The following is a 20,801-nucleotide window of genomic DNA, read 5'->3' as shown; positions in this document are numbered from 1 at the left end:
TCCCGCCCCTCAGGGGTCATAGAGCCCGCCCCGACCAGCGAGTTCCGGCCATCGGTGCTTTTCGCCGGCTAGAGCGTCGCTTCCGGCCTGCGGCGGGTGGGAGCTTCCGGCGGGGAGGGGGTTGCGTAGCAGCGCGGCGGGGCCGGGCGGGGGGAGGCGGTGCAGGCCACGGCCGCCCCTCAGCCCCGCGGCGTCCCGGAGCCGGCCCGGGCGGCAGGCGGTACGTGAGGCCGGGGCTGTGCTGGGGGGCTGCGGGGCCGTGGGGCGGGAGGGGCCGGGCTCGGCGGGGGGAGAACGGGATTGGGGGGGGGGGGGGAAGGGCCCCGTGGGGCCGGGGGCGCCCTGGGGGCGGTGGGGCGGTGTCAGGGGCTCTGGGGGGGGGGGGCCGGGGGTGCCCGGGAAGGGACTTGGGGGCCGCTGCGGCCCCGGGCCGGGGCACGGGGGCCCCGTGAAGCCGGGTCCGGGCTGGCAGGAGGCCCGGCGCTCCTGGGGCCTGTGCGCGATGGGGGCCGGGCCCGGCTGCGGAGGTGGGGGGGAGCTGCCGGGGGAGGGCACCGCGGCGGCGTGAAACCCCCCGAGGCTGGGGGGGGGGGAGAGAAGGAGCCCCGGGGAGGGGGGTGTGGGTACGGCCCCGGCGCTGCGGGGTCTTCGTGCCGCCGGGCTGGGCGGGCGCCCGTCTCTGACAGCCCGGCTGGGCTCGGCCTGGGGCGAACCCCTGGCAGCGTGTCCCGTCCCGTCCCCCCCCCAGGGGCGCCTGCAGGGCTCGGCCCGCACGGTGCGAAGCACCGGAGCAGAAAATCTACCGGTGGTCTGCGAAGCTGCTGGTTCCCCCGACACTACGGTGTCGTAAACCGGCAGTTTCTCTTCGAGGGGCTTTTGAAGGAAACGCTTGAACTGGGCTGAAAGCGGCTCCGATGACGAATTAGCGCAGCCTCTGGGTGCTGCCGTGGCCCGGCGAGGGTTTGGGCCGTCCTGATCCCCGGTGGGGCCGGGGACCCCCCCCCGTACGCAGCAGGAGAGCACCCCGAGGGGAACGCGCGCGGCTGCCCGGTTCTCGGGAGCCTGACCTTCAGAGCGCATCGTGCGGCCTGTCTGTCTGCTCGGGTGGGGTAGGAGGTGGAGGGAAGTCGGTAATTAAATGGGATAAGGGTTTATTTGCGACGAGGTTTCACAAAGCAGGCCGCGTACTGCTGCTCGTCTCTACTAAGCACCTGAGCCAGGCGGGATCTCATCTTACAGGAAGGGCCTTGGTCTTTTTTAATGTGTTTATAAGTGATAAATGTAAAGATGCACAACAGCATCAGATAAACTTTTTTGTTATAACAGCAACAAAGCTGCTTGTGGTGGCTTCGGAGGCCAGGTGCCATCGTGCCCGGTTCAGCGCGGGGGTAACGTCCGGGGTGTTTCTGAGCTGGTTTTATCCTTGTTGCCGAGACCAGCAGATAAAACCAAAGCAGATTTTCCGATTCGGGCTTCCCTGCTGTCGATTTTTGCAATGCTAGAGCGAGCAGAGGAGTTGCAAGAAAAACTTGGATTTGTGTCAGAAGATCTTAAGGTGGCATTTGGGGAAGCTATTTTTAGCAGGATTGTGTAACTGAAAAGCTGAGACTTTACCTACTGGGCAAATGTTTCTTCCCCTGCACACGCTGCGATCCTGCTGGGAACGCCTCTCATCCCGGCTGGGCGAGGTGGGGGTTTGAGGCAAGCGGAGTTCTGGCCGAGGGCTGGAATTTCTGAAGCAAAATGCCACGGGGAGGCAACCGATGTTTGGATCACCGGCTCAGTCGTGTTCAGCCTGTCAGGGAGGCTGGGATGTGCAGGGGCTCTGGAGGAGCCCTTAGTCTTGCAATTTAAATTTAAAAAAAAAAAAAAAAAAGGAAAGAAAAAAGACAAGGTGGAGGTTTTTCTCTGTGGTTGGAAGACAAGGGAGGGCGTAGGGCGGGCTGAGATGCAGTGGTGGTTCTCTGTTCTCCTGACCGACTTCAGACCCTTGTCCCCAGGGGAACGCGTATCCGCGTCAGAGGCGTACGGGGCTCGCGCTGCAGGCGCTTGATGGTTTCTGTGCGGGTTATCTGGCTTTTTAGGAAAGTTACAGAGTTCCTCTTCTGTGTGGCTGAAGTTGGCAGGTTCCTGGGTTCGTGTGTGGAGGAAGAGGGATGTCTTCATCTGGGCCCTGAGAGGGGGCGAGAGCCGGGTGCAGGTTTCCACCTCAGTTTTTGCCATGCTCATCTCTCCTTCTGGTTTTTTTTCCCCCCCGCCTTGTGACTAGATCTGTCCTGCCTGACCTTATGACTGCTGCGTGGCAGCGGCTCTCGGCCCTCGAAGAACGACATTTTGAGCTGTAGAAGAGGAACGGGAAAAGATGGGCCATTGGGAGCGTGTCCCTGAAAAGAGTGAACCCAGCCCAGCCCTGCCTCTTTGCTACCTAGGGAGGAATTCTGCCGCGGAAGGTAAATCAAATGCCTCTCAAAACTTTCACCATCTGTGCACGGGGGATGAGTTTTAAGTCCTTCCTCCACACACATAGAGCCTCTGACACATGAACGGTTAGAGTTACATCTGCAGTGTTATGGGGTATTGCTTTATATATGCTTTCAGGGCTTTCAGTTGGCTGCTACCGAGAACTTTGAAGTCATATTTATCTGAAAACTTTGCTTTTGCTCTGCTAACGAGATCTATGTGTGTCCTGACGGTCCCCCCGTTGCGGCTGACAGTGCAACACGTTCTAGCAGCTTGTAGCTGCCTGGTCTCTCCCTGGGCGGATTTACCTACATCACCGTTTAGAGATCACAGCCTGCTGTTCCCGGGCCCGTGCAGGTTCACAAGGAAGGAAACAGCTCTTGCTTTACAGCCGTTAAAGAACCTTCGGTGTAAATTAATGTCTACAGGGAAATAGCTTGATATGCCTTAAATTTCAGAGGTTTAGAATAAGTCCTGCCAAACTGGCTTAGAAACTGCCCCTGCCTGATTTGTGTATCTCTTACTTTGCTTGGTGCTCTAGAAGGAGAAGGGCAGACTCTGGAATTCCCAGAGCGCTTGAGAGCGAGCGAGGTTCCCTGTGACTCGCAGGGAAAGTGCTTTGTTAACAAAACCTGCCAGTGAATCTGGAGTTCTGGAAAGGCATCGCAAAAAGGCTGCGGAGACAGCTGGAGGCAATGCGCAGCAAACTTCAAACAGAACTAAAGGTAAAAGCGAGCCATGAGCTGCGCCGCTCAGGCGGTCTCTGCCTGCGTTTTCTCGCTGATCAGTCCGTTTGGTGACTGGCCAACTGCTGGGGCTTCGCAGCTTGTGTGGGCTCCTCGCAGCAGAAAACAGGAAACACTCCTCGCTGAATAGGATCCGTGCTGTTCTGCTGCGAGGATGGGATTATTCACTGAGCCTAACGAGATCCCTCGCGTTCAAGTGCTTTAGACGGAAGGCAAAAAGCTCTTCGGTCTTCTCATGTTATGGTTTCCGTGTGGCAGCCGGTCTGGGCTCGCTCAGTGCGACAGCAGCGTCGATAGTCGAAGGTGGGTCCCAGCGGAAACGTGGAGACTTGGTGGGGTGCTGAGCTGTCTTGGGGCTCTGGGAACCGTTCGAGGAGCTGGGACCTCCTGGGTGCCGCTGGTGGAGGAGGTGGCTCCTGGGTGTCCTCCTGCCTGCCAGGTGTCCGTCTGCCTTTCTGCGGCAGGTACCGGAGCAGCACGTCTGCCCCCATTTGAACGAATGGCCCGGTGTGGTTTCCTTTGAGACAAGGCGTCGCTTCCACTTCTCGGGGAGCAGATAGAGTCAGGAGGGGATGGGGTATGGGTGGAGCAGCGATGCAGGGTGCTTTTTATAACTGAATGTGTGTAGTCAGACATTTTGCTGGCTGTGACTTACATCTGCTGCTTCGGGGGGGGACGGGACAGGGGGAGGGAACCCAAATATAAGCTAGCTTAACTTCAGATTTAAGCTTTTCATTTTCTTGGTGTCTTGACACTGTAAGAAACGGAACAGAAGATAAAAGGCTTGGCAGAGCTGGGTAAAGCTGTGCTCTGTAATTCCAGCATGGCCCCAGCTGTTAACAAGTGGTTCGCTCCACTTATCTCCCGAAGGGAAATCTGCCACGCAGACCCTCGCAGCCTTCTCTGCCTTATCTGTAGCCATGAACGCTCCCCAGAAAAAAGACTTCTCGTGGGTGCAGAGCCTGCCGGTGCCTCTGCTGCCGCAGATGAGGAAGGGCAGCCCCCCAGAATTAGGCTGGGGCCGGGTTCCTGCCTCTCGGCTGTCAGTGGCAACATCTTCCTCTGCTCTTGCCGTATCTGCCTGTAGACACGCTGCGGGCTGCGGCAGCATGCTGCGCCACATTCCTCCAGGAGCTCTGGGGTTTGCGGGATGTGTCAGAGCTCGGGCGACAGCCGGGGAGGGCAGCTGGGGGCTCGAGTAGTTTTTAATGGGAGCTCGCACCCCAAGTGCCAGGACCCCGGTTCCTGGTAGGCAGGAGCTGCTGCAGGCAGAGCTGAAGGAAAGTGAAGAGACTTTGCAGTGTTGAAATGCAGCAAGTGGGAAGAATATTCTGAGCTCGTAGCAGCAGGAACAAAACCTGAAATGTGTGTTTCTGCTTGCACCTCAACCATTTCCCTCCTAATTAACCTGAGGCAGAGGAGCCCAGGGCTCGGGAGGCTGCGGTTCTGTTTGCGATGCACGGACCAAACGTGTCCCCCGTTCTGAGGGCGATCGGTGACAGCCCTCGTGTGTGGCGGGGGGTGGTGGGTGACAGCCCTCGTGTGTGGCGGGGGGTGGTGGGTGACAGCCCTCGTGTGCTGGGGAGTTCATGGGCAGGGTCTCACCCCGAGTCTGCGGCTGCAGTACTGCGACCTCTGCCAGGAGGTGGGTGTAGCCCTGTAAAGGAGAGCATCCTCCTCCTGTTGAAATATTTTTGGAGGAATATGATGCCGTCCTGTGGAAATCTGCCGTGAGGTTTGCTTCTCTGAGACAAAAGCGGTGCCGACCTTGTTCTCCCTATCATCCCTGGGGCATTGTAGATCTGTGGGATTTGGGGTATTATTTCTGCCCCATCTGAGGCAACAAAGCCCCTTGACAGTGCTGTAGATCAAATTCCTGAGCTTTAGAAGGGCTTGATCTGAAAAAAGTACAGAAGGGCAATGGCAGGAATTGGGTGGGTGGCTCAGCAGTTCCGGGTCAGGCCACCCTGTCAGAATGTCTTAATAAAGAGCAGGACCTTGATGTTCCAAAACAATGTGTGATTTTTATTTTTTTCCCCCAGAAGTCGTTGCCGTGGCTTAGCAACCTACAGCAGCAAACTGCCTTCCCCGAGCCGCTTTCAGTTGCGAAGCACAGGCTCGCAGTCAGCTCTGATTCGTGATTATGCATTTCATAGGGCTGTAGGATCTTGGCAACCCGGGAGGTCTTGCCGTGTTCCTCACAGGCTGAAGGTAGGGCGGCTGGAGTGGAGTGGGGGTTTGATCCGGTCCACGGATGTTGCTTCTGCTCGGCTTTCAGCTGCTGCCTCGAGGAACTTCCCCAAGATTTTTTTTTTTTTTTGCTTTCCTGTCTCGAGGTAGCTGATTTCCACAGCAAGCTATTCTGCCTCCAGCCTCTTTCGCCGCATTAAAAGTACAGAAAACGGGATGGTTTTGTTGGGTCCCAGCCGGGAGAGGCTGGCTGTGCTTTTTTGGTAGCGTTGTTTCGTGTCGTGGGACGTTGACGCGCTGCCAGCACTAGGCATGATGCCTGTAGGTGTTCCCAGGACTATAAGCCGGGCTTTAGTGATCCTGGACGAGCTTCCCAGCATAAGGAATGGACTTGCTGGGTGGCAAAGCCCTCTAGCCTGATTCTGCAGGGGTTAAGCAATAGGAGCTCGTCAACATGTTGTTTGTCCTTCCACCAGCTACCGAAACGGGATCTTGAACTTGGGCAGGGCCTCACGATTGATGTGTTTTCCTCCTATTATACAACCGAGAACGATTGTTTAACCCCGCTTTCCTTTTGATCTTGTTTGCCTGTGTGTACTTGGGCAAGAGCTTCTTTGATTTGTGAAAGGCTTTTTAGAAAAAGGGATTTTTATTCTAATTTTTCTCTCTGGGATGTTTTGCTCTCTGGAAGTGAGCTAATGTCAAACAGAAGATCGGCACTGGAGGAAAAATCTTTATGGCAAGAGCTGTCAGATTTGTACTTTTAATGCTGTTGGCTTTAATTAGCAAATAATGAGTAATATTTTTAAGTGTTTTGCCTGTGGCCTCTTGAATCAAAATAGTATGTACTAAAACTTTGTGGATTAGAGTCAGTAATTCCTGAAGTCCCTGCTAACTGTTTAAAACACTTTGAAGAAACACCTCCACATGGGAAAAGTTTTAGGCGTGGGGGGTATCGATTATTTTGGGTGTGGGAGGGGCTGCAGCAAGCTCGTCGAGCCTGTCGGGTTTTGTTCCTGCTGAAGGAAACTCTTCTGGAGAAGGAACAAATTAACTCGTGTCACCATTGTTCCAAAACAGGTACATTAACTCAACAATTACGTTGAAGCGGGTGGTAACCCTTTGAAGGATTAGTAAGCGAGAATCGAGATACTAGTTAGCATTGGGTTAATCGATCAAACCCAACTCCTCGGTGTCGTTGTTCCCCTCGAGCCTGGAGCGTGGCTCTGCTGCGGTACCCGTCCGTGTGCGGGGTTTAACAAGTCGTGCCGCAGAGCAAGCAGCACTGCAGGAATGCCGCTGTATCACAGAGCACGAAGGCTTGCCGGGCTCTTCGCTGAAACTGGAGCTGCTGTTAGGATTGCTTCGCTGGCTTTTCCTGCGAGTGTCACGTAAATTACTGTAAATTGCTGTCTGCTTCCTGCAACAGCAATTAGAGGTCCTGGGTATTAACGCTGGAGAGAAGTGAGAGAGTCACGTTTCGACTGAGGCTGTTTGTCTGATCAATTTTTTTTGGTGGGGAGGGAGCTCTGCATCTCGGTGGTGTCATTAGTGAGGTGGTTAATGATGCCCAGGCCAAGTGCTGGTGGTTCCCGGCTTGGTGTGTGTGGAGGCAGAACAGGTTTGTTCTATCTGCTGCTCTTCACCACTTACTCTTGATGGCGAGGTTGAAGTCGGGCGGGTGAAGCGACCAGCACTCTCCTCCGCACCGGTGGTTTTTAACCTTGTGGCCCGTAGATGTCAAATGCACACAGAAATTCCTGGGAAAACCACTCAAGCACGTAGGCTCATTCTGCACGTGCAGGCAAGCGGGATGCCAACAAAATGGGAAGAAGCAAATGAACACGCAGAGTGATGCCACAAATCCGATCCTGTGGCCGCTGAGTTGCCCCTCCAGACCTCACCAGCAGTGCCGAGCAAGGGACTCCGTGTGTGGCTGAGCCGGGGATCGCCCGTGTCAGGCGGACTCTGGACCCCGCTAGGTTCCGGTGCTGGCGTTTGAAATCAGATCCGCTCTGTCAAGCAGCGCGTAACACAGGTGGGCGCAGGGTGTAATTTTGTACCGGAAATGTCAAGGTAATGATCAGAAGGACCAGGAGGGTCTGGCAGGAGTCAAGGCTATAAACGCAGTCGCTTGGAACGGTCTGGCCAGAGCTGCCGAAGCCCTGTGCAGGCAGGAGAAGGTAGTGGGGAAGGTGGCTGGCCCCAGCCTGTATCCCGTGAAACCGAGCGGTGGTTGTTCTTGCTGCCTTCACCTTTCCGTAACGCGCAGCTGCGTAACTCCTGTCCGTGTGGGTGCAGGGTGCACAGCCCCAGGCGGAGGAGCCGTGGGGGTTCGGCAGCTGGACCTGCACTCCCGGTGTTTTGTTTCCAGAGAAGTTACGGGACGTACGTTGTGCCAGCTCTTCCTTGCCATTAAATCCTCGTGGAGCCCATATCTGAGCAGAGAGCTTGTAGTTCCAGATTAGGGTAAAGTTTGGATTTCTGCTGAGCCCGTCTGCCCGCTTCGATTCCCTGCCAGGCCCAGCAGCGTAGGGAAGTTGCTCCGGCCAGGAATGCGCAGCATGCACCGGGCTTGTGTCCGTCCCGCTGTGCTGTGTGGTTTGGAAACTGGGTCGCTGGACAACTAGGTCAGGCAGAGGGACTTTTAGCCAGCTTTAGATTATGTTGCGTGTTCGGATTCAATATTGCTCTTGTTAATCTTCAGTTTTGGCCTGCTCTTCCTTTCTTGTGTAGCACTGGGGGCTGTTGCCAGCACTGACTGATGGGTCCCCAGCACCCCACGGCTCCGGGTGGCCCTGTGCTGGGCACTCCTCTCAGCAGCATGGCCTGTTCGTCACAGCTGCTGGCTGCCGCGCTATACAGTGCACGGACTCCAGATGCCGGGGGATGTCGTGAGCCGCAGCGAGCGGCGCTGGCAGGAGGGCAGGCGAGTCGTCACCTGGGCTTGGTGACTGGATGTCCCAGATCTTCTGCTGTCCCACCGGCAGTGCTGGCAGCCTCTTTCCTTGGTGTGACTCCTGGGAGCAGAGGCCATCTTAAACTAATGCAGGTTGAGAGCCAATTGCTGCAAAACTTGACTTCTTTAAGCTTCTGGGTCATGTTTCCCCCCGCCCGCCCCCGGAAACTTTCCAGCAGCGGCAAGACGGCTTCAGAAACCGTGCAGCCCCCCGGAGATGTATTTACTCACAGCAGGGGAACAGAGACAACAAAGCGTGGTGCCCCAGAACACACACAGTGCAAACCAGCGAGAAGATCGCTGGTGTCCTGGCTCCCATGCTGGGCTGTAACTGCTACAGAACAGCCCCTCTTGCATCCATATGTTGTTTTCTCTGCCTTTCCTCCCCTCCCCCTTGCTTTCAGGTTTTAATTCTATTTCTTTTGGCTTGCAAAGCTGATGAAATTAGGAAAGATTATTAAAAACACCATTGCTCACAGAACAGGTTTCTCCTGAGCTATCCCAGCTGCAAAGCGGCTCTGGTATCTGTTGACAACACTTATATTGGAAATAATGAGAAAATTGTGTCTTTTTTTCCCTGAGAACCAGGCAAAGCCTGACACTGGAGACTTCCAGCACAGGCTAATTAAGTTTGATTTGTTTTGTTTGTTTGTTTTTAATTTTTAAGGGATTCTGTCTGGTCTTCTGTATTTCCAAAGAAGGGATGGGCTTCTCTAGTGAACTGGCACCAGAATGCTGGCTCAGAAGTGGCTCTGCGGATCTGCTGCTCGAAGGAGGGCAGGCAGCGGAGCTGGCAGCGGCTGGTGTCCCCAGGGAGGAGTTGGACACCTCTGCGTTCGAACACAAGGCCCTGGGGTGGTCGCTGCTCTTTGTCCCATCCTTGGCTTTACTGACTGTTGTGCTTGATTTTCCCAGGCCTATTACTTTGCCATGTATTTAGTAGGTAGGTGCTGGCTCTGCTCCCGTGATCGCTTTGTTCTCGCTATTATCACTTATCGTTTGCCTTGGACCAGGTTGGCTTATCTTGTGAGCTCTAGTGTGAACATGGAGTCGTTCCTGTCGCCTGTTCCGCTTGGCACCACTCTATGGGTCGAGGTGGGTCGGTACCTCTTTCTTCAGGGTCCAGGCGAGTTCTGTAGCCAGCACGTTGTTTACCTGGGTGAAACTCGCTTCCCTTCCAGTGCTGTTGTCTACTTCTGCGCTGGTCCTTGCTCGTGCTGCTCGTACTCGTCAGCTCCTGGGAGTGAGTCAGTGTCTCCCGACAGCCTGGCACGTTGTTTGCGTGGCGCAGGTGGAGGTGTCTGCTCCTGCCCCGCGTCCTGCGGCCAACAGTGCTGGTAAGATCTCGTGGCAGATGCTGCTTCCCCAGCGAAGCTGTTGAGGGCCAGGCCCTTTCCAGGTGTGCTTGTAGCCCGGAACAGCCGTTGGCTGAGGAGAGCTGGCTGTGTGGGTGCGCAGGAGTGTGGAAGCACAACCCTGCGATCTGCAGATGAGTCAGCCTCCCTGTGCTGGTGGAGTGGAGAGCTCCTCTGGAGCCGGTAGATGCTGGCTTGTTCCACAGACTGTGCCTGGAGCAGTCGAGCAGGCAGAAAGCTTGGCTCAGCCAGAGTGTCTGGGATCCAGCGGCTCGAACATATTGTGGCACAAAGGAGGGAACATGTGAACATGTGCTTTGGGGGCCGTGGAACAAATCCACAGGCTCCCATGCAGACTTGTTTTCAAGGAGGAGGGGGAGCTTTTTTTAAGCCGTTAACTTTCCTTTTGTCAACAGAAAAAAAAATTTCTCAGCAATTGAATTTTCCTCTGGGGGCAGGAACAGTTAGTTATCGTGCTGGCAGACAGCGCAGTATTACCACAGAAATCTTATCTGTATGGTTGCTGCTGACATGACAGACAGGCAGATACGCTTTGGTGAGAGAACCCCAGCCTTGCTCGCTGTGACCCTGCGCTGCCATTTGAAGGGCGGAGGTAAGCTCATGCCAGACAACCAAAAGTAATCCCTTTTGCCCAAGATTTGGAGCAAAACAGCAACGCATTGGGTACATAGGAATGAATGTCCTGTGACCGGAGCAGGGGAAGGTCACGGTGATGGGCTGCCTTCACTTGTAGATGTCGTATTTGCCTATTTAAATGGTGGGTTTGTGGAGAGGACGGAAGAGTAGCACAAGTCAGGGCTTGGGACAAGATGCTGGCCCTCTGTAGCAACTGGGGAGCTGGGAGATCCCTGCGTGGGGATGCGACAGGCTTGGGGCCGGCCTTGCTGCTCTAACCAGCTGGGGAGTGAGTTGTTGCCTTCCTCTTTCCTCTCCTCTGCTTCCCCGAGGGCTTGTTAGGAACCTTTGTCTGGGCTGGTGGATGCTGAGGAGGCTTTGGGTAAGGGTAGGAATGTCAAAGTGCTTTTGACTTGTTAATTACTGATCCTCTCTGATACCATCAAGCCCTTGTTGCCATGTAGATCCCGTGCAGGTGCTTGGAGTCCCCAGGCCAAGAAGATGGCAATCTACAAATGGGGGGGGGGGGGCAGGAGTGTGATGACAAGGGAAGCGGAGGGAAGGGGTGAAAAAGTGACTTAGCTCGGCTTTTCTCTGAAATTTGGGCTAAAGCCCAGTTCTGCAACTGGCCTCTAATCTGTGCGATCTGTCCCCTCTCCCTACCCAGCCCTAGGGAGGCTGACGGTGCTGGGGTCAGGAAGCTGTGCGTATTTGGAGAGGACAGGATTTGGAATCTCATTCGCTTAAATCAATTATAATCATAGGTGGCAGTTGCTGTTTACGGCAGAAGTAATTTCCTGCAACAGTGGGTTTGCCTGGGTTCAGCCTTCCCTCCCCTGTATGGTGTCTTGCCCGTGTTGCAGATGGTTTGGCTCAACATCACGCCAGTGTCTGAGCGCCTCTGCCAGCCCTTCCAGGAAAGGTATTTTCTAAGCTCTTTGTGCTTTGGTTCAGCACGTGATGGATCCCTGCAGCCCGTGAATCATCGCTCTTGCTGAGTAGCACTGCGCAAGTAGGGCTTGCTCATATTAGCTATATGATACCTTCTTTGGGGCCATCCTGCAGGTTGCTGAGCAGAGGGAAGGATGAGTGTGTCCACTATCCTGCGGGGCTGGGTCGTTAATTCACCTCTGGATCTAGCAGGAGGGAGATTGGGTTGCCAGCTCCATCTCACTTGAGCATTTGGACACGCTTTCAGGTCTCCTGTTTCTGCTTCGTGATAACAGCAGGGTGCTTCTTGCTTCAGCGTGCTGGCAGAGCCCCACAGACGATCTCTGGCAGAAGGGGAAACAGCTGGGCCGAGGAACGAGAAGAATTCAGAGGCGCTCAGACTCGTGCAGGTGCTGAAATTTTCCTGGCGGAAGTTTTGATGTGGCTTCTGTTTGGCAGATGGCAAGGCTGGCTCTCAGTGCTCGCGTTTTGCCCTCCGCTCAGCTCTTTCCTGAGTGGCTGTGAAGACGTTTAGTGTCTTGCCCAGCTGTTTGTTGGAAGGATGATGTTGGAATTTGGAAGCAAAAGACAAGGCAGAGTTGCTGGGGAGTGTGGTTCTGGAGCAGCAGTGCCCGATACCCGAGCGCCCGTGCAGAGCGGGTGCTGACTCCCGAGCAGGAGGAGAGGGCAGGCTGTCTGTGGAGCTGCTCCTGGATTCAGAGGCACACTGAGACACCGGGGCATGAACCAGTGCCTGAGCACCAGAGAAGGTCAGAGCGGTCCCAGCTGCGAAGCGAAGCACCTCGATGGTGGGGGGGGGAGCTTAGCAGGCTGTGTGGGTGCTGTGGCTCAGCTGGCAGCCAGGAGCTGTTGTGCTGGGTCCTCCACATCCGTGTTTGCCCTTCCAGTTGGTTTGAACCCAATGTAAATGTGTTGGAGGTGCTGAGGCTTGCAGTGCCAGTGGCTCATAAAGGGATGGGAAGGAATTTGGGTTCCCTCCCAGTGGAGAGCACCATCTGTCCAAAGGCGTGGGAAGGTTTAAGAGCACCCGATCCTAGTTGCTGTGAGATCCGTTCTCCCTGCAGCCGTTAATCTCGTTATCTGAATTGCAAACTCTGACACAGGGACTTTCCCCACCCCGGCCTCCATCTGAGGAGTCTTTTGTCTGTGCCTGCTCTGTGGAAGCAAAGCAGCACGTGGAGCTGTTTTATCTGTCGTCTGACTTTCACCGTGTCCAGCGGGTTGATTAAAGTCCCTCCCTGCTGCCCTTTGACTTGGGGAGGGTCCCGAGGCCCAACCACAAAGCAATTGCGTTACCTGCAGCCTCCCTTTCTGTCCATCCGTCACCTTCTCTCCTCCCTCACCGCTTTAGCTGAGCAGACGCGGTGCTGTCCGCATCCAGCTCTGCTTGCTGCGTCTGTCTAGAGCCGAAGCTCTTTCAGCTGCATCGTGGCGTTGCGCAAGCACCTCGGCTGAGGTGCTGGACCTCGGTACGGCTGGCCGTGGCCGGGTGGCCGCATCCGGCTGCGGAGCAGCAGCACGGCGCGTTCTACCCACCCTCCAGAGCAGGTAGCTGTGCCCCCGCTGTTTGCGCAGCTGGAAGTCCTGCCGTGCCGCAGTCTTTTCACTGCGTGGATGGTGGTTTCACGTGGCGTCCGCGTGCCCTCGCACACCTCCCGTCCCTCCTGGCGCCTGTTTGTGTTGGGGGTGGGGATTCCTTTATCTGAAGTTAAGCACAGTGTGAATCTGTGTGGCGGTTTGTCACCGCCTTTGATGTTGATGAGAACGGGAGAGGAAGAGCTGGCTCTTTAGGGACAAGCAAAGAGGAACCGGTAACTGCCAGTGTGCTGGGGCAGAGCTCAAGGTCGGCCTCTGGCAGATGGCTGTGAGAAGTTGATGAACGGAGTTACCTGGGAATGCCGTCCTCGGCGGGGATGGACAGGGACCCGGTGCCTGTGGGGCTGCTCTCGGGGCTGCACACCCTCCGTGCTGCAAGCAGGAGCCCCACCAGCTCTGGCGAGTCATGGGGACCCCTCGTCCAGGCGCCGGAACACCCAGCTGAGGTCTCCAGGGAAGGAGCCAGCTCCTCTGCAGCCAGTGGCTGCACCCAGGAGCGGTCCCTGGCACACATCCCACTGCTCTCAGCCTGCGGGAGTGGGCTCGCTCGTTAGAGGTGCCCCTGTGCTGTCCTCTCCTCTACAAACCAAATAGGACTCTGCAAAACCAACCCCAACAAACCAGCAAGTAGAAAAATTGCAGCAGAATTAGTAATAAAGTGTGTGGGAGAGGCAATGCCAGCAGCGCGTCAAAACGGAGGAGCAGTTCAGCACACACAAAGGGGGCTGAGACCGCTTCCCCCCCCGCGTGCTCCTCCATACGGCGCTGCCTGTGAGCTCCCGCCGTGCCCGGGGCTACCCCAGCTGGCTGCTCTGGGAGGAGAGAGCAGAAATTTGGCAACCAGGCTGTTGGGAGGGCCGGGGTCTGCTCTGTCCAGCTGTCACGGGATGCTCCTAACCGCTCTTTTCTTCCCCTGCACAGGGTTCTGGCATCGGTGATGAGCAATGGGGTATGATGTAGCACGTTTTCAGGGGGATGTTGATGAAGACCTTATATGCCCCATCTGCAGCGGGGTCCTGGAGGAGCCGGTTCAGGTAGGTTTCCGTCTGAGCACTGACTGTGGCTACTGAAAGCCTCCGATTGCAGCTCCAGACTTCTAGATGTCTTGATCAGATGATGGGCGCCACACACAGCGTGTGCATTAGGTGAGCTCAATGGATTCTTCACTTTCCTACTAATGGCTTAAGGCAACAGCACGAGTAAGGAAGCAGCACCAGGGATAAAAGTCTGCAGTTGCGTGAGCTCTGGTGGAAATGATGTTCGGGGTTTGGGGGATGTCCTGGGGTCAGCGAGGTGGGAGGAAGCGGTGAGCTTCTGCTGGGACAGGTTTCCCTCACCCTTCCATTCCTTACTCCCTCCTTAACTCTTGGTACCAAAGCTCAGTGCAGCTGCATACCCGTGACGGTGTCCCAAGGTAGCAGCTATGCTAAAATCTGTCCCTTGCTTACGGCTTCGTGCTTGGTTGACCCTTGCTGCTTCCCCGCACACATGCTTCCTCCCTGCTACAGAGCTGATCTGTTTTACTTGCTGTTGGGAGCCTGGCTCAGCTCCTCTGCCACCAAATGTAGCTCAGAGGGTGGACGGACCTCAGCCCTGGTTCCGGCACGCTGCTCTGCTGGGGCCCAGCACAGTTTGGTGGATCCTGTGGCTCGCTCCACAGCTCTTGCAGGCGCTCAGGAAGGAGGGTGTGCATGGGGAGCTGCTGCTTCCACTCCTCCCTCCGCGTCCTGCCAAGCGGAAGGGCTGTTGGACAGGGCTTTCTTGTGAGCTCTGTTATTGCGGGTAGTCTCCAGCCCTCTGTGCCTCTCGGCGCTGGAAGGGCTCTGTGTGTCGCTGTCTCCTGCTAAGCCCTCTTACTTGGGGAGAGGTTAGTGGGGGCTTTTATAGCCCCCTCCCCAGTGGAGCACTGGGGGCTGAGCGGAGCTGGCTTCTCCATGGGACTGTGTCGTCCGTCCCCCCCCCCCAATCCTTTCCCTTCGGGGTCTGCATTCCTATGCTGGCAGAGCTGCGGCCATGTGCTGGTAGCTCAGTACCCGCTGGGTAAATCCAGCTTCATTTGAAATAAAACGGATTAAAATAAAACTGAGATAATCTGAAACGTGTGCATAATTATTGCAGTTTCATTGCTTAATAATGAACTGCATCACAAAAGCTGTGATTTGTGCTGTAGTGGTAAGCTGCCTGCCGGAGAGGCTGGGAGTTGTGTGCCCCTGTGCCAGTGGGCTGGGGCTGTGTGGAATTGCAATCTATTGTCATTAAAATCGTGTGTTAGCACCTTCCAGCTACGCTAATATGCTATGTCAAAACAAGCTTTGGTTTTAAAAAGTCTGTCAAGATGTGAATGCGATCACGGGCCCTTGCATGAACCAGAGGGAAAGTCGCAAGTTTATTTAAATCTCCTTTTGAGAACGTGGTATTACACACTCCCTTGTTCCCAGGCTTTTCTCAAGCGTGTTTAACAGCCTTTCTGCTGGGTACCAGCCCTCCTGCTCCTGCCAGCGCCGCCGTAACTGGAGCTAGCACGAGTTAGTAACGCAAGCCAAGCCCTCTGCCGAGACTTGGTCTGAAGGGGCAAATTCCTGAGCCCTGTTTGCTTGTTCCTCGCTCCCAACGAGGTCCCTCTGCCTCGTCAAAGCAGGGCTACCCCTGCTGATCTCTCGGAGGGCTCAGAGCCATATCCAGCCCCAAGATCTGAATATCTCCAAGGATGGAGATTCCCCAGGGCCCCTCCCTGTGTTCTGGGCACGCAGTAGCTGGTGAATCTGGTTTGGTTTATTGTCTGTCACATCTCCAGTCTGCATTTGGTGACGCTTGGGGTATCCTGATCACTGCATCTCAGTGGGGGTGGGCTTGGGAGGACAAAAACACTGCAAGGGGAGCAGAGGGGGTCAGCTCAGGGGAGGACCATGGAGAGCTGAAGCCTCGGAGAGCAGGACTTCAGGAAAACACGAGGGAGAGGAGCAGCCGTCCCTGTGCCAGAGCCTGGCACGTGCTGCCTTGTCTGACACAGGCTCAGCTGCCCGCTGGCTCGCAGACGCTGGGCTGGGCCAGTTGGCTTGAGCTGCGATGCCACTAAAACTCCCAAGATGGTCCTGTAGCTTGAACGGGTGAATCCTGATCCAGCGTACGTCCTGCAATTGTCGGCTGCCTGCGTCAACTGGTACAAGGCAGCCTGCAAGGCACCGTGCGCTGAGGGAGCAGCTTGTAAGTGAGACTTAGCTCTGAATGCGTCTGACCTTCCCGTAACTCTGGGTTTCTGCTCCGTGGAAGAAAGATCAGCGTTGGCTGAAGAGCTGGCGTGCGTCCTGCTCCCACTCCCAATCTTGTACTCTTTCAACTGCAGCTTGAATGTAAGAGCAGAGCCCAGCTGTGTAAATACAGTGAAGTAACGTTCCAGTCTGCCCTGGAAAATGTTTAAATTTAGCATCCCGATCTGGCTTGCCCCCTCAGCCCTTCCAAGAGGCAGCATTACCTGGGAGAGAGCAGAGCTGAAGCGCTACTCTGAGGCGTCCGTGCCCTGTCCTGGGGAGCCCACCAGCTCACAGGACGCCGCATGTCTGGGGGGAAGAGAGCACCTTGGTGGGGCTGGGCACGCAGCTGGGAACCAGGGCTGGATGGAGGCGTGGAAGGTGCTGGTCTTTACAGGCCTGGCTTTCAGTGGCATTCCCGTGCACAGGCATTGTGCCTGCTCGTGTAATGGAGGTGCCTCTTCCCTTTGCTTTCCTCCCGTGAGGCAGCACGTAGCTGCTGTGTGCCCCTTAAAGAGTGAGAGCCTTTCTCTGGTCGAGGTTGTCCTCCACACACGACCACAGTGCACGCTTCCCCGCCGGGTGAGAGTAACGCCTGGCTGTTCTCTGCCCCTCTGCAGGCTCCTCACTGCGAGCACGCCTTCTGCAATGCCTGCATCACCCAGTGGTTCTCCCAGCAGCAGACTTGCCCCGTGGACCGCAGCGTCGTGACGGTTGCCCACCTCCGCCCCGTCCCACGGATCATGCGTAATATGCTCTCGAAGCTGCAGATCACTTGCGACAACGCTGTTTTCGGCTGTACGGCAGTTGTGCGACTTGACAACCTGATGTCTCACCTCAATGACTGCGAGCACAATCCGAAGCGCCCGGTGACTTGCGAGCAGGGATGCGGGTGAGGATGACCGTGGGGGGCTCTGTCACAGAGGGTGGGCAGAGCGGGGACCACAGGCTCGGGGAAGGAACCCGGGGTTTGGTGCCTGGCACCCCTTTGCCCCCTGGGTGCAGAGCTCCGAGGCTGGCAGGGCTTTGAAGGCCATGGTACTGCAAAAAGGCTTGGGAAGGATTTTTTTTAGTCAAAGCCATTTCTTTTTAAACTGGGATCAAAGCCCCTGGCTCTTCAGCTCATTGCTGGGGCTTTGGTGTCAGTTGGCTGCTGGAAACGGGGTACTGGAACCTTTGTGAATCCGCCCAGAGCCCTTCCAGCCCCCCGGGACGAGTTCCAGCATGAGCTCTGCTCCCTCCTACACGTTGCCGAGAGCCAGGAGCGGTGTGTGGCTGGTGTGGCCTCAGCACCTGTGCTCGTGGTGCCGATACCTTCACACTCACGTGCTGTAACCAGCCAGCCAGATGGTGACTTGACTGTTGGCTTGGAGACGCTCAGGGACTGGATGAGGCCCGTGGGCTGCCAGGGGCCCTGGTTCTGAACCCTGGTCACTCTGGAGGAGGAAAATCCTCATCGCCTGCCGACCTGGTGGTGGTTTGTTCCCGTAGCTCTCCCCGAGACCATTTGGCTCGGCCCAGAGACACGGCAGGGAACAGGCTTCCTGTGCCTGTCGGAGGTTCTGGTGCTGGGCTTCCCTTGGCAAGTCCTCCACGACTGGATTTGTTCTGGAGACTGCTTACACCGAGTGCTCTGGTGTGTAACTTTCCCTAATGTGGGGCCTCCACCTTTTTTTATAATGCTCCGCAGCTTGGAAATGCCCAAAGATGAGCTGCCAAACCACAACTGCATCAAGCATTTAAGATCCGTGGTGCAACAGCAGCAGACGAGAATCGCCGAGCTGGAGAAGACCTCGGCAGAGCACAAGCATCAGCTGGCCGAGCAGGTAGGTCCGTGCGTGTGAGGGGGCTGTCACGCAGCAGGGTCTCTCACGGGGAAGGGTCCGTCTCACCTGCTTGGACACCAAACGCCAAAAAAAGCTTTGTGGATGAAGAAGGTGGCTGCAGAACATCCCATGCTGAGCGCAGCTGGGACTCTGCTGCCCAGCTGACGGGCAGGGATGTGTTACTCCCCGCTGCCGTGCTGGGGTCTGGTTCCGCGGCATGTGGCCACGGTGCTGACTCCTTTTTGCAAACCCCGCTGTGTCCCGCCTGTTGTAGAAACGGGACATCCAGCTGCTGAAGGCCTACATGCGCGCCATCCGCAGCGTCAACCCCAACCTGCAGAACCTGGAGGAGACAATCGAATACAATGAGATCCTGGAGTAAGTGCTGGTCCTCGTGCTGATCGGGGAGGAGATGGGGAGCCCCACGTCGGGGCGCGAGTGGAGCCGGGACTCTGCCAGCTTTGCTGACGGATTTGGGAGGGGGTGAGGTGCCTTCCAAGGCAAAGGCGCAGTTTGATAAGAAAAGGCTTCCCAAAAGCGAGAGGGCGGTTGCTGGGGGGGGGCGGCACGTAAGCTCCTTGCACAATGGGTTCGGACCGTTTTTATTCTTCCACCTGCATCCTGCCCACCAGCAGGAAGCTGCCAGATTCCTTCCTCCTCGTGAGAAAGGCCGGAGGAAGCGGCTTCTCCTCTCGTCCTTTCTTCCCCTCCCTCTGGGGAGGGAACGGCGGAGCCGAACGCCACAGCTGGGTCCCGTCTGGGGGTGAAACTGGAGGGGTGGGTGGGCAAACAGAGGCATTTCCCATCCAGCCTTGCTCCTCGATTCCGGTGGGAACCACCGAAACCAGACGGTGCTGACCGCTCGTCCCTCTGTCTGTCACCAGGTGGGTGAACTCCCTGCAGCCGGCCCGGGTGACGCGGTGGGGTGGAATGATCTCCACGCCGGACGCGGTGCTGCAGGCCGTCATCAAGCGTTCACTGGTGGAGAGCGGTTGCCCCACGTCCATCATCAACGAGTTGATCGAGAACGCCCACGAGCGGAACTGGCCGCAGGGCTTGGCCACGCTGGAGACCCGCCAGATGAACCGGCGGTACTACGAGAACTATGTGGCCAAGCGCATCCCCGGCAAGCAGGCCGTGGTGGTGATGGCCTGCGAAAACCAGCACATGGGCGAGGACATGGTGCTAGAGCCAGGACTGGTGATGATATTTGCACACGGAGTGGAGGAAATTTAAGGACTTGCAAAGAGAAAACGCTTCGTGCTGACGAGGGAGAGGAGGGGGAAGGCACAGAGGTGGAGACCGGGCGTAACCGGTCAAAACTGCTGGTGTTCCCTGGTCACCGACATGGTTTTCTTAGGGCACCGTTCCCTCGAACCTCTTGCTTCCTAGCTGAAACGATTAAACGCCTCTGGTAAATACTACTCAAACCCTTGGCCCAGCGGTGAGCACGCACTGCGGCCCCTCCACGTTCGCCCCTTGCAGATCAGCTTCCCCGTTCGATGTCTTTCAAGGAGAGAAGGAGCAACTGCTCCACGCGTCCTGCCGGACTCCCCAGACTCCTCGGGCTCCCAAAGCCCAGCTCCTGGTCCAGCCCGAACCTGAAGGCCCAGCTCAGCTCTTGCTGTGGACTGACCCCGCGGCCAAATCCTCCTTGGGCTTTCTCTCCCTCTCTCGATTTTTCTCCTCGCTCTGCGGCGTCTCTCCACCGCCGTTTCCCCGAGCCTTGCCTCCGACCATGCAGCACGGCAGCAGCGGGGTCCGCTCCCCCCCCTCCTGCGGGCTGGAGAAGGGGCTTGGCTGGGGGGGAGCCCCCGAATTGGGTGCCGTCACCCAGAGCCAAACCAGCTGTGGCCGAGCCCCCGGCACACACCGAGGGCTTGGGGGGGACTCGGGGCTGGGGACCGGCCTTTCCCCCGCCACGGTGCCCTGCAGCCCTCGAGCCCCTCTCTCTGTGCATGCCCCAGCCCTGCTCCTCCCCGGGGGGACGGATCCCCACGCTTGCCCCCCCCAGCTCGAACCCCCCCAGGCGTCTCCCCCCGAGATGCCGTCCCACCCTCGTTTGCCGGTGCTTGGCTCTGCTTTCTCTGCTGTTACTGGTGTTACTTTTCAGACACTTGTGACTCTGGTTCTGTATTTTTTTTGTACTTTTTTTGGCCTTTTCTTGTTTTTATTTCCCCCTCCCCCTTTTATTTTATTTTTTGAAGTACCGTGGACAGGCACCTCAGAACCTGCTTACGTTTACTTGTTGGGAACTTAATTTATTTGCATTTGTTTTGTTGTTTTTTACAGTACTTTCTCCTCCGGTGTCTGTACTGCTCGGATCCGGCCGCGGCTCGGTCTGGTGCCCAGCCGGGCTGGTGGGAGGCAGGGATTTAAGTGATCAATAAACGGCATTCTGGTTGCTTTATCAGTGTCTCGGTGCCTTGGGGGTCTGCGCCTGCTCCCCAAAACCCCTTCCTGGGGAGGCCACGGGGGTATTTGTCAAAGGGGCTCAATCCCACGTGAAAATGGGTGGTTTTGGGGCATCCTCCCTGTTTCAAGGGGGCTGCGCTGGCCGCGGGGTCACTGAAATCAATAAACGCCTTTCCCAGGCGCTGCCGCCGCGGCTCTCTCCGGATGGGGACCCTTCCCGGGAGGGACGGACCCCCCGCCACGGGGCTCCCGGGGAGCAGCCGAGGGTCCCGGGGAGCTCCAGCCACGGGTGTCGTCCCCTGTGCCTGGCTCTGCGGCCCCCCAAGGCGTGATGCCCCAAAAGGACTAACCCCCCCCCCCCTCAGAGCCCCGCTGTCCCCCCCGTTAAAAGAGCGGCTACGGGGGTGCGCGGCCCCCAA

The 20,801-nt window shown here is 56.8% G+C and overlaps 1 protein-coding gene across 5 annotated transcripts; it reads left to right on the top strand.

Annotated features, from left to right (window-relative positions):
- The first annotated feature begins 44 nt into the window (after window positions 1-44).
- RNF41 (ring finger protein 41) lies at window positions 45-20,377 on the top strand. 5 transcript variants are annotated; one of them, XM_075737823.1, is made up of 7 exons: window positions 45-220; window positions 2,270-2,450; window positions 13,815-13,927; window positions 16,762-17,033; window positions 17,832-17,967; window positions 18,242-18,345; window positions 18,852-20,377. In XM_075737823.1, exons 3-7 carry the CDS (start codon window positions 13,838-13,840, stop codon window positions 19,201-19,203), a joined length of 954 nt encoding a protein of 317 aa, XP_075593938.1. In that variant the 5' UTR covers window positions 45-220; window positions 2,270-2,450; window positions 13,815-13,837; the 3' UTR covers window positions 19,204-20,377. The 5 variants fall into 5 exon arrangements, with proteins under 5 accessions (XP_075593938.1, XP_075593939.1, XP_075593942.1 ...); XM_075737826.1 differs by having other exon boundaries at window positions 99-220; window positions 13,815-14,038; XM_075737824.1 differs by lacking the exon at window positions 2,270-2,450 and having other exon boundaries at window positions 47-220.
- Window positions 20,378-20,801: the final 424 nt, after the last annotated feature.

Source organism: Balearica regulorum, chromosome 29, assembly GCF_011004875.1.
Source record: "Balearica regulorum gibbericeps isolate bBalReg1 chromosome 29, bBalReg1.pri, whole genome shotgun sequence".
Taxonomy (NCBI): Eukaryota; Metazoa; Chordata; class Aves; order Gruiformes; family Gruidae; genus Balearica; species Balearica regulorum.
The sequence above is the reverse complement of the archived record's forward strand: the minus strand, read 5'-3'. Positions and strand labels throughout refer to the sequence as shown.